Source organism: Triturus cristatus, chromosome 2_1, assembly GCF_964204655.1.
Source record: "Triturus cristatus chromosome 2_1, aTriCri1.1, whole genome shotgun sequence".
NCBI classification, from domain to species: Eukaryota; Metazoa; Chordata; class Amphibia; order Caudata; family Salamandridae; genus Triturus; species Triturus cristatus.
The window spans coordinates 227,812,407-227,826,035 of record NC_140581.1 but is presented as its reverse complement, the minus strand read 5'-3'; the positions used below and the strand labels follow the sequence as shown (position 1 = coordinate 227,826,035).

Genomic DNA, 13,629 nt, shown 5'->3' with positions numbered 1-13,629 from the left:
TGTGCAGCGGCCTGGGAGAGACAGCCGTTTGTGGATGTGAAGTACTTCAGTATGGAAATCTTTCAAGTGTGATATACACTTCACTTGTTCAATACACTCCAGTTGCCCAGCCCCACCTCCGAGATAGGACTGGGGCTATCAAGCGAGACATATGTGTTTTAACAGGCTGTGCTACCACATTTCCGTGTCAGAGAAGGGCCCAGGCCAGCAGACACACTGGAGCCAGACTCTGCAGGGGGCAAGGACCATCATGTGCTCATTGGGGTGGATTTCTTTTCAAAGAAGATCCCAGGTTTGCAGAGCCAGACTCTACAGGAGGCTGGGGCAAGCTATACACTCAAAGGGATGGATTCATTTTCTAAGAAGATCCCAGGTTTGCAGAGCCAGGCTCTGCAGGAGACCTGGGCCAGGTATGTGCTCAGCTTTCAGATAAGGTGCCCAGGCCAGCAGAGACCGGCTCTGCAGGAAGCTTGGACCACGTAAATGCTCTATGGGGTGGATTTCTTTTCAGAGAAGGGCCCAGACCAACACAGCTAGTGGATCCATGGTCTGCAGGAGGGCAGGACCCGGTGAGTGAGCTCACTGGGGTGGATTTCGTTTCATAGAAGAGTCCCAGGCAAGCAGAACCAGCGAGGCCATGCTCAGCAGGAGGCCGTGGCCGGGTATATGCACAGTGCAGTGGTTTTCTTTTTAGGCCAATGGGCAGAACTGTAGGAGGGGGTGGGTGGTGTGGAGCTGGGAAGCAAGGGATCCGAACAGCAGAGACTGGGGCCTGCCATTTCAGATTTTGGGTGCATGAAACTATGGGATAGCGTTCATGGCAACAAGCTTGCGTTCAGGAGAGGATTAACGGGGACCTCTTCACCAGTGTCTGCCTGCTTTACTCTGGATCAGCGGTCTCAAATTTTCCATATTTCGGCGAATTTCGCAATTTCTCGGTCTCCTTTTAACAGTAAGAGTCGGGATAATGTGGATATTAGTTTAATTGTTGTGCATGCTCACATTTCCCCCGACCCTCCTGCTTTATCAAGCAATGTACAAATTAACTGCTGCTGAGTCCCTGACCTAACGGCTAGGGCGGTTGACCTCGAATCTGGGGAACTGGGTTTGAGTCTCTGCAATGACGCTGAACATCCTGTGGTTCTGAGCAAATCACTTAATCTCCCCGTGCCTAACAAAAATAAATGTGTCCTCATGTAATGCAACTGGTGCTGTGTAAAGTGGTGTGATACCCGATTCGGGTCAAGTTCGCGCTTTATAAAACTCTGGGGTAAAAAAAAAAAGGAAAAATCAAGCAGCACAGCAGTTAAAATAGGGTCAGCAGAAACTCTCAGGAAAAACCCAGGCTATCCAGTCTCCTTAAAGACTTCATCCTAGCATGGGGTGTGAGAAGGAGAGCAGTTACTTAATAAAAAGCAGATTTTGTTGCATGTTTGACTTATAGTTCTAATACTAGTGTTGCACAATTATAACAGCAACATCAAAGTCTCAATAAATTGGCCTTGACTGCTTTCATTTTGGTTCGATACCTAGAGAATAGAATTTTTTTTCCATCATAGATGTATATGCATTCTTCCATCAGCTTTACCTACAGAAGCGCATAATAAAGCTCATCTAGTCCTGGGTTTATCCTCAGATTCCTGCACTTCTAGCTCTGATTTTCTCATTATAAATGTAGAACCACATTTCCCAGATTACAATAAATCTAGATGTTATGAACTACACCTGGTAACATAGGACACATTGCGCTCTGTATTATCTCTTCTACGAGACAGTAAAAACCTTCTGAAACTTAAAGTACACAGTCTCTGAAACAGGTCTACGGAGTGTATGTTCCATCTATGTTGTCTGACAGATCTGTGAGTTGATCTCATATAGTCTTTCTTAGATGTAGTGACTGTAATCCTTCTCCATCCAAGGTGGGTGTCAACATTTATGGATTTTTTGTTCATGCAGTTTTTGGTTTTTAAGATCTGTTCCTCCACGAACAAAACACACTGCTACGCCCCACTGCAAGAAGAGCATCTGGCTGGCTAGAAGGAGGTTAAAAGAGAAGAAAACATTACCCAATATGATTCACTGAAGAATTCCTGCTGGACAGCCAGAGTCCTAGGAAGAGTTGTCACATGCTGTCGTAAACTTCTGTATGTGAGCATTATGCTTTAGGAACGTAGGGCCCAGCCTCCTGCTAATGTTAAAAGCTAAATAGGGTAAAAGTCCTGCCACTGAAGGCTCTTGAATCTTGGGAACATCCCTCCTGAGATCGGAAAATGCACAAGGTCCTTACAAAAAGAGCTATTGTCTGCCTGGAAGAATATGAGTGAGCAACTTCAATTTGGCACTATATCTAAAAGCACATTTGCGGGAAGCCAACTATAACTGGGAACTTGCAGATCGAATTTTGACTAATCTACTTCTGGAAGATTGGGAAAACCTTCAAAGAATCCTTGAAATGTGCAACCTTCATTGTTTCCTACACTGACCTTTTCCCTTCTCCAAGGGACTTTCTAGGGCACAGCAGGATCCTTTACTTACAATAGTGGACCTTTGGAGCTATTGTTGCCTAAAAATTCCAGTTTGCCCTCCTTAAGATTTCGGTAAGAGTCCTCTCTTTCTCGTCATATGCTGGCAATGCAGTTTATAGAAAGTGAAAATAAGATGTGTAAAACGTGCAGGACATTGTTCATACACCGCTCCTTCGACACGCTATAGACCCTTATTGGTTCTTGTATCAGTTATAGTGCCAAAGTCCAATGCTCTGAGCCTGAAACTTTGCAATACTAACTCAAAAATACAAATAGGGTTGAATAAGAAACAAATATAAAATAAGACAAGAACACTAACAGCGATGATACGACTGAAAGAAAGCCTCTTCCAAGTTCATGCTTTCATGTGGTCCGGCAAACCGGGTAAGTTCTCCTTTATAACAACATTGCTTGCCCCTTGTCAAGTTTCCTGTGTTCTCTAGCCCGGAAATGCCATCCTTTACTAAAATGGAAAATTTAAAGGATTGGAAGCAAGGTGGAAAGGGGATTGCAATTCATTTATGAAAGGCACTGCAAAGGTCTCGGAGGTGTATAATACAGGTCTGGACCTGCATGGAAAGGTGAACGATGGCTTGTTGAGGTAAGGCGATGGCCTGCCAACTGTTGTGTGTTTTCATATGGGATGCACATGATTTATGTCTGGCTCTGGTTTAGGCATGATCTGATTAGGGCTACCTGGCTGAAGGTTGTTTGTCTTTAAAATTTAGGGATTGTGGCACAAACCACTGCTCATTATTGCCCACTCGAATGCCAGGAATAGCTATTGTTACATCTTCTATACAAATAGAGGACACACTTATTTTAACAGTTTATCTTGTGTATTTTTGACTTTAATACGCAATCAACCCATGGTGAATGATAGGTCAATCAACAACAGGGGTCAACGCACTGTCTAGTGTGTAAAGTGTTGACTTTGGACACTTGAGACCCAGATTTTTAATCCCAGCACCAGTATTACTATCAACACATGACCAAAGAAATAGGGGAGCCTATAAAGTGAATGTCTTTTGTTTGACTATGAACGTATGTATTATATATATATATGTATCTGATTTTCAAACATCTTCGATTCTGTAATCCAATCTCAACCAGACCTCACACTCAACACTGTTCTATGTCCTGCAGAGCACAATGAAGATACTACTGCAACAATAAACACAACTGCGCTCTGTAAAGGGCTTTGCTGCTTCTATGCTCCAAGTCAAACCAATGTTAAACGCCTAAACAAATAAGAAAACATTTTGACATACCTGGAGTTTTACCAGTGTATCCTGCAAGAATCATCTTATGTATTTTAGTGTTTGGGTGGGGTCGTGGAGGGGGTGAGCTTTAACCAGACCAGAGAACTTAGGACCACTAGGTGTCTTGTTTGGATGGCAGTAGAGCATGTGCATGTTTCTCCTCCATCCCGGCTACTAGGTAGCAATGTACTAGGTACGATGAAATGTACTTTACGACGTATGGATGTAAGTGTTAATTCACAGGTAGGGATTGGGTTAGAATCAAACGATAGTGTAAGGCATGTGGTTACGTGAAGGTTCAGGTTTTATAGTATGTCTAAGAAAAAATAAACAAAAAAGTAAATAAGACAAGGAAATCGGTAAGAAAAAACTATTAAATTTTTCAGTGGAAATGTCTTCAACCAAAAAATCTTCTTTGGAATATACCATATGAACAAAACATAGAAGAACCTGTTTTGGAATAGTCTTTAAACATAAAGCCTCTCTGTAAAGTTATTTCTCTAAAATGCGCTGAGAAGCTATGACGTATGCATTCATATTTTTACACACATCCATGCACTTCTCCATTGTGCAATCTACCACTGCATAGCATTTGTTCAAGTGACTTCTCCTAGAAAGGCATGATAGAAGAGGGAAGGCACAGTATAACCTGCTCCGGATTGCACAGCATGCCCTTACAGTTACAATGCCCAATGCACGTCAAATGTGACATCGGAAGATGAGATTATTTATTTTAAATTATATAAACTTCTCAAGAGGCAATTTTAAAGTAGAAAGGAACAAGTGTGTGTCTGGAATATCTCCAACAAGGCAGACCACATTGCATTAAATTGTGGTTAATTATTTGTATTTTGCCGTTAACATCCCCTAATGTAGGAATTTTCAGTGAATCAATTTTATTGGCAGCCATTCACCCCTCTAGTGCTAAAAATGTGAGGGGGTCCACCGTCTGCTCTACCGATGTAGTGTAAAGTGCATGATCTTCGCATGAGACAATGAGGTGGGGGGTGGGAGGGAGCAGTTAAACCTTTGGTGCTCGTACCAGGGCATTCCCCACTGCGTCTCCTTACCCATTGTGATACTGGATCACATCCATTACCACCTACACAATCAACAGCAGCTTATTGGTGATGTCAGCAAACCAAGGGCGTACTAATATCACCAATTGGAAAATACCACTGGTGAATGTGAAAACACTCATGCTTGCGGCCGATGCAGGAATCCTCACTTTGTTACCTGGACATCGGCTATCCCAGGGCCTCTAGTTGAGAAAAAACAGAGTTGGAAAAATAGGGAGACTCTACATTTTTAAACATTGTCTCTAGTGAACGGATTTCTCCTTGGGGATCATGGGGGAAACGCAATTCCAGGAATAATTTCACTATCTATCAATGACTTAAAATGAGGCAGGCCCCACATGATATTGGGGTTGACTTCCTCAAAGCTACAAATACTACAAAACGTTTGCTACCGCTGCATGGACAATTAGGGGATTACTCTCCCAAAACAGCTCCCAGGGGCAGCAAAGCCCACTAGAACTGGAGAACATCAAATAGGGCTAGCACTCCTGCCACCCACAGAGGGCAGCCTCCACCATCACAGAGACTAACAACCAAAGCAACATCCCACCAAAGGGTGGAATTTGGGGAGGCAGGTCCCGGGAGTAGGGAAAGCCTACTCAGGCCAAAGGACAGTGTATTGTACACACCGACCCCCATGAAAAAGCATAATTATTTCACTCTATGATGATGCTCATCCTTTCCAATTCCCCAGGGGAGGGTGGAAGTAATTGTCTAAACTTCCCCCAAATAAAATGGTCACAGTAGGTTTGGGTCAATTCTGTCCCATAAGATATACAGACTCAAAGAGGTATTCTGTTTTTAATGGTGGAAGTGTATGAATGTATGATGGCAGGACCGTGGACAATGGCCACAACTGCCAGTGGTTTGCAGAGCGTACATAAACTTGCAAGGTGAAGGTAGCCACAGTTTGAGGTTTGCAGGGCATTCTTGGTAAAAAGAAAAAAGTGGTGGTATACAAACAAGCTACAATTTCCTGTATTCCACTAGGTCTCTGGTTTTCAGACAGGTGTGGTCTTGGCAAGGTTGTGGGGCTAGTGTTCATCTCCAGGTCCAAATGCTGCAGTCAAACGCCTGGCATGGTCTGTCACAGGCGATAACCCACATGTACTATATAGAGACAGAATGGACTGTAGAACTTCCTAAAGTGGCCCTTGATGAAAGGTGTACGTATAAGCTTGTAGATCAATCAGAGACTTATGAGAGGGTTTGGGGTGCCTGCCTGACAGGTGTCTGAGTGAGATCAGATGGAATAATTCTTCCCTTCTACCCCCTTGACTAGGGACCACACACCACCTTCTCATACCCCACTGTCCACGCCCTAGACAAGGTCCAAAGACAGTGACAGAGAGCTATACGCTCAATGTCATTTCCACTTACCCCTCTTGCCTCATGACCGCTGGACCTATGTCGTCCCCTGCAGGTTGCTCTCTCTCAGCTAACCATTGGATGTCATTACCTTCTTTGGATATGAATGACTAGCGACCTAGCCCGGTAAAAATAATACAGTCGGACAGGTGGGGTGGACTGATGGAGGCTCCAGACCCCAGGTACTTCTGTTAAAACACATGGGAATATTGTTTTTGTACACATTTGTAAAGAGATCGGCAAAAAGGAATGGCTCTTCGGTAATGTCTGTGCTTACCTAGCCTAGTGGGCTATGGACAGCAGATACTTTTGAGTCAATGCTTCATAATTGATAGTTTGAAGGGCTCACTACATATGTACAGCTCTGTTTGTCTCATAGTCTGACGGGCCTTCTACCCCTTCTTGCCTAAAGCGCCCCCATCACTCCTCCCTGGGATTTCAGAATGATATGTATGGCCATACCGCGCACCTCGACTCAGGCCCACAGAACTGTACAGAATCACAATTGGTGGAAAAGAGCTTCCTCAGCTCAGTTTCCCATGTGGACATACTTTTGGTTCTGCCTTTGAATTAGAGACTATCAACCCTCAACTCTGTATGTTTTTGTTCCTTCAGGGTCATTGAGGCCTGATGTCTATGGTTTATTGCAAAATGATAAAAAAATTTAATTACACAGTGCTGTGTATAGGCAATATGAACAATTGTACTTTAGTGATATACAGTTTGTGTCAAGTAATGTGTAGGTAGGTGTGCCAAGATATATTTAATGAACAGTAATTAAACTAATAACCTAACAATAGCTCTATTACCCATTCACATAATGTCTGACTCAATTAGCCGAATCTCTCATGTATATATGTTGTGGTCCTTTAATATCTCACGGAGGGACAGGGTGTTAGAGCTGCATTGGTAACTTAACTGTTGGATTTCAAGTGTTTTTAGGTTTTATGTCAAAGACACTATGCCGCAACAACCATATTTTCTGACTGTCCTGCAATAAGTAAAGTTCTATATAACTGAAATAAATGTGACCCCATAAATAGTTATTTGAGCAAACTTGCTCTTACATTACCACCTGTACTAGCAAGTACTGGCAAAGCCAACAGGTCTCGGGAATACCCCAACTATTGGCCTTTGTCAATGTGAATGTCCTTTAGCCATGATTTCTAGCCACACATCGGTAGTTTAGCATGGCTGAAAGTTACTGAAAGCCAAGAATCACAGGATGTTGAGCCGTCGCAGAGTCTCTTCGTCCCGGTGTTGAGTTTATTGTCCTGCCCCTCCTAACACAAAAAAGGGGTTTGAGTTGGCCTGCGCTGCCGGCATCATAGCACTTTTTTCAGTGACTTTGAGCCATGCTTTAAAGCACAGTTCGTGCTGTGGCAAGACGGACGATGCAGCAAGAGCTCCAATACCATCGGATTGTACAACAAGCATTTGCAATGCAATAGGTCTCGTATTTACGCGAGTTTAAGCTATTGGCATTGTAAATGACAATGCCTTTTATTTATGTTTTCGTTTTTGAAACCTAAATAAAAGGTGTAATTTACAATGCCAATAGCTTAAACTCCCGTAAATGCGAGACCTGTTGCATTGCAAATGCTTGTTACAGAAGGGGCTTCTCTCCTCTGTGTGTTGGCAGATGCGAGTGAAAGTGAGGGATGGTGGGCCCTTCCGGTGTTTACAGCAGGGACTCATGTCCCCTTCATGCTCCAGGTGATGGCCTTTGTTGGTGAAAGCTGAGCTGGTTCCTGTGGTGTCCCGGGCCCTAAGCCCACGTGCTACGACGACACGCACACTAGTGTAATGGGTGCATAACTGGCCTCGAACGCGTGCGCTCGGCCCTTTTAATAGCAGAGTCGCCTGACTGGTAACCCCCTGTGTGTCGGATGGGTTTGGGTGGGTATTACGACTGCCCCCAGGGAGGGGGCTGCCATGACGTGTCCAGCAGGACACTACAGTTCCTTAAGCTTCTGCAGAAAGGCCTCAGGCCCGGGCTTCTCTCCTTCGTGTGACGTAACATGACCCCAGGATGGTGCCAATGGTCCATTCCATCTTAACCTACTGAAGGGATAGGAGGAGAGGTGGGCCGGAGAGGACCAACAGACCGACTGGCCTAGTGGCACAGTGACATCCTCCTCTACGCGCTTGTCACGAGCCAGGGCGAAGTCCATCGCACGTCAGAGGCGCAGGCCAGCCCTAGGCCCCTCTGTCTTTGCTCTGACAGGAAACGCGGACTTGTCCGTGCAGTCCTCCACCGCGCAGGGCGGACCGCGGCCAGTGGCCTTTGCCGCTGCCCCGCATGGGGTAGCGGAGACAAGGTGGCTTTTGACTCACAGCCCCTCCACCCTGCTGCCGGATGGAGTCTGAGGTGAAGTGAGCGCATTGTTTACGAAATCCAGCCGGGCTGCGAGGCGCTGAGCTTGGACCAGCCCGTCGCGCACGACTCCGAGAATCTGAAATATTCCCCCAGTAACGGAATATCAACAGAGGCGCACAATGACAGCTTCATTGCGTTTTTTGACTCTAAAAAGCTGAAGCTTGTTCCATTGTGGTGTACATTTTACCACAAAAAATAATTTCTTCCATCTCCACCTACTGCAGGCCGTTTCCAGCCAAAGCCCTCTCTACCCCTCGTCGCTCCCTCCTGGAAAACTACGTCCTAAAAAAGAAATCTTCGCCTTCATCCATGACATTTTCAGAATGTTTCCACAAAAATCATCGCCCCGTAATCCACCCTCAACAGGATCTTCCTTCCAAAAATACCTCAACATACCGCTGCTTCCTGCATGCCATCCCAACAATATACCACTGCCCCTTCCCACTGTTGTTTATCGCCAGAAGCCTTTGGACACTTCCATCTCCCCCTCACAGGGTTTCCCTACATACAACCATCCTCCCACTCTTTCCCACTTCGAGCCCGAGGATGTCCACACTAGCGCGTGCAGGCAGCTTTGTCATCTATCTTCTACAGGCTGGTACCACAAGACACCCCTCTCACCCCTCCGCCCCCCATTCCAACTAACCCGCCCTCCTGCGAGTTATCACTGTGAAGTAGGAACCCACGGGTTTTTATTAGCAAAAAGGCCAATCCGTTTCATCTACCCCTCATATTACCTCCCCCCCCCAAAAAAAACAAGCACGGTCCGCTTTCACTTTCGTCCATTGTGAAAGCTTTCTTGTCTTTATGGCGCCATGTGTTTGAAACACATGGCCCCATAAAGATAATAAAGCTTTCACGACGCACGGAAGTCAGACGAGACCGTCCAAATGGGCCGGCTCAAAAAGCCAAACAAAACGTCACTACCAGCTCTTTTCCAATAGCTGCCCACCGTTTAGCATGAACGGTGACGCCAGCCAATGGTAAAGAGGGGCGGGGCTTAAAGCCCTTTACAGGAAATACTTAAATATATTAAATCTCGCCAGCGAGACCTAAAAAACAAGCGCTGTTCGTGTTTCAATATCTTTTTAAGGAATACACTTGTTATTTACACGCGCATGCATTTTAGTGGTATGTGTGTATGCATACTAGGGAGATGGCCTGAAAACACAAGTACTCCTGTGGAAACAATGAGTAAAAATAGCTCTGTAAACCAGGAGTAGTGCAAGGAGACATGTACTGGGTCCATGAGCTATAGAAGGGCGAAACACAAGAAGAGGGCATGACGTCCGCATGCCATGATGAATGGCATCAAAGAAAATTAGAGTGACACTAATGTTTACCAATGGTTGGAGATGGGTGGCAAATAAGTCCACAGATGAACACAACACGTCTCATTGAGACAGCGCATGTCCTATCTAGCCGAGACCTAAAAACAGCGCAAGGACAAATTCCATGTGATCATATTACAGTCTACATAACTAAGAAATCAAAACTTGCTGCCTCCAAGATTATATGTTTTAATCATTTTGTATTACAATGAGACAACTGGGTCCTACTTAAAAGCCCTGCTTAATGGCATATTATCCCTCTCCATGGATACAACACCTCGTGCCCTAGCTCTGGTTAAACATCCATTTCTAAAATGCATCCAAGTGAGAAAAAAAGTGACTAGTATAAATCATACATGCATTTCCATTATTCCCCATTGTTGGGGGAGAAGCATAATGAGCCACTCAAGCCTCCACTTCTCATGGATTATGGCCATTCCCACATATTGAGAATAAGCCTAGGACACTTATCGGGGATGTGCTTTTTATATTACATCTTCTGCTTTGAATATCTGATGCATCAGACCAAAGTTGCTATTCATTTATCAGGTAAAAGTGAATCATCTTGTAGTATGAATAGCTGCATACACTGAAGATGGCGGAAGCCACACATTCAACTATTCTCTGTGAAAATGGCCTTTTCAAGGTACATACTGTACATTAGAAGAATTCAATCTCTGTAACTGGCTCGTATGAAACCCACTTCTATTCAACCTAAGAAGTCTTGCTTATAGTATTCTTTTCCTGAAAATCCATAAAACATTTGAACAAAAGTCATATTTAGTTTCCTGGCAATTCCTGGTGATAGCTAGTTGAACCACGAGGTCTACGGCGTAAATTGGCAAAAACTCCATCTGCAGGTTTCATAGACCAGGGTTTCAATCCCAGCTTCTTTGCCCTGGGAAAGTCTAGGATACATCAAATCATCATCTTGCCCTCAAAATTACTAAATTGCTAATTCTGGAGTGCTTTAAAACATGACAGCCACACCACTAAGATAGTAAATAGCTTCATTTTTACATCCTAAAGTTATTCAAAAGCCTTATCAACGTGTGAAATAAGTTCAAATTAAGATTTCAATTGATACTACTACAAACTAAAATTCTGATCACCTAAAATATAGGATTTACTCACTGTGTGCGCAAAAGCAAATAACACAAAACCAAACATAAAATCAAAATGGGTAAACCTAATTCATAATCAACAGACAAACACATTAAATATTGACTCAAAAAGTATTTTCGCAACCAACTCACCCATGTTGTGGTCTTCGTATTATGATCGATGAAGAACGGCCTATTGTTTGGAGCTATCCGCATCTCCCATCCAGGTGGTAAGAAGCTCTGGGAAACTTTGTGTTGTGGCTTTGGGGAATTATAAGGCGATGGCTGTGGGGTCTGTGGGTTGGATGAGGTATCATTGAGAGTTCTGCGTGCTGGGAAGTCTTTTGCACCCTAAAATAATAAAGATAGTATCAATCAAGCAAATACCACCATTAACATAACGGATTACAGTACCATTTCATGCCAGTGGTTCTCCCAGTGAATACACAATGTATGCTGAGATGTATCTGCTACCACAGTATGGTTTGTTTTGGTATGGCATGCATTCTTTTCCATCGGAAAGTAATATCATAGTTCGAAACAAAGTGGACTAAGGTACACGCACAATGTTCCTCAAACTAGCTTAAACACGGCTTGAGGTGGCTTAATTTGCAGCACAGAAGAGCTACAGAAACATCCTAGAATGCTTCTCTGTAAAACCCCATCATACCTTTTTTTTTTTTATAATAGTCTGCAGCAGCACTCTTCTACAGAAAAGGAATATCTGAAATCTGCTCACGAAGAAATATATTAGGAAAGAAACCATGGCAAGGATTGAATCCACACAGCGGTTCTAGAATTAACGGAGGAGTGCCTCTCAGAAATGCTTTTGCGTGCTGTCTTCTAATCAGAGAAAAAGATGAGTGGTTTGTTTCTCCAAGTCAAGGAAAGTATTCAGGTCCTACCTGGGGCCCTGCACCCGTGAGGACCTATAAGAGGATCAGGCTTTCCAGGCAGCACAGGGAAGAGGGCACAGCTGCGACGTTTTGAACTTGCACATTTTTATACAGCAGAATTCAAGTTGATGTGATGTTTCATTCTAAAACGACTGTTCCACTTTACCTCATGCACTTTCATTCTCTTTTCTAGATTATCTGCATACATTGTTTGGAGCATGAAGGTGTTTTTCTACTGTTTTAATCGTCAGTTGTTAGACCTTTTGTAAATTGTCTTGGAGCTGCAATTAGATTATTCCTTCTCCTGGATGTCTGAGGCATTGGCGATGGGAGAGGTGTACGAGGATGGAGAGGGATCAACATAAATGTATGTCATTCTATCCATATTTTCAAAAAGTGTGTTTAGTGCTCATAAATTCTGATGGTGACCGATGTGCACCAAATGATTAAAAAAAAAAAAAAAACCCCAAGAACAACATTTGAGAATACACGACACAAGGCCTGGAGCTCTCTCTCCAGTAGTAGTTATTCTGACGGATCAGATAATTAACTGAACGACGTTTACAGCTGTGATTTTGCAGCAGTGCACCAAAAACCAGCACCTTCACTTGTCTAATGGGGTGTTAGTGTCTCTTTAACAAGCGAAAAGCTAAAACACAACCAAGAACGAGATTCAGTCAGACACACATTCATGCCACTCATCAGGTGCCATTTTTCTTGAGTATACGAAATGTGATGCTCTAGTCTTTGGCCGTTTCTTAAAGATGTCAGTCGTGAAAGTGCAATACCGTGTGGACAATACACGTTCTGGAGATTTACGATAGTTAACTAAACCAGTTTTCAAAATAATATATAGTTGAACATGATCATAAAACTATAACGCAATAGACATTAGTGCTCCCAGACAATTGCATTTGAAGTCATTATCTTTTTATGCAAATTAAGATTTGCGGTAAGTACATGTATGCCATAAAATCTTGCCACAATTATACATTTTCTATTGCATTGAAACTTTAACAATCTTTTCATCCAAAACTCCTAGCGTATAAACGTTAAGAAAGAAAAACAGCATCTAGAAGCAGTATATTTCCTGAACAGCTATTGTAAAATGACAGGCAAAGCATCTCTAAAGTCTGTTGAACAACAGAGATACCCACATGGCCATAGGGAACACTCCAAACTCCATGGAAGATGGGCGTGGGAACACGAGTATCAATGGACCTCACGCAGATCTCAGGGCGGGTAGAGTATTTTTGCCTGAAAAACTGAGCTTCGAAAACTAGAAGTTGGATGATAAGAAGCAACTAATAAAAACGGGCATCTCATTTTGGCAATCACCCTGGTGAGAACCATTCGAAAAAGGAGCGAACAAGGCCAAGTACACAGACAAGTACAGAAGGATGACACTCCGGAAGAGAGCTCCGAGTGGAATCCTCACCATAAATGGTGGGGATGCAGGGTGGACGTACATGCATGAAAACGTTCAGAGTCCACAGAATTCTTCTGGTTTACTTTACCAAATCATCTAAAAAAAAAAAAACACAACAAATCTCTCTGCGAAAATGAAAGGAAGCTTTTAACTATATGACTACATAAAATGATTATGATTTGCTTTGGGTTTCAATAAAGTTTTTCCATCAAAAAGGAGTCTTTCAATATTTTAGTTTGCACAGCCTCAGCAAGCT

General features: G+C 43.5%; 1 protein-coding gene across 25 annotated transcripts in view; it reads right to left on the bottom strand.

Annotated features, from left to right (window-relative positions):
* NEDD4L (NEDD4 like E3 ubiquitin protein ligase) overlaps positions 1–13,629 on the bottom strand; it is a 1,669,848-nt gene that overhangs the window by 406,858 nt on the left and 1,249,361 nt on the right. For all 25 annotated transcript variants that reach the window (XM_085630299.1, XM_085630340.1, XM_085630265.1 and 22 more), the window contains one exon: positions 11,202–11,399. In XM_085630299.1, coding sequence (XP_085486425.1) covers positions 11,202–11,399 — 198 coding nt within the window. The remainder of the gene's footprint in view (positions 1–11,201; positions 11,400–13,629) is intronic.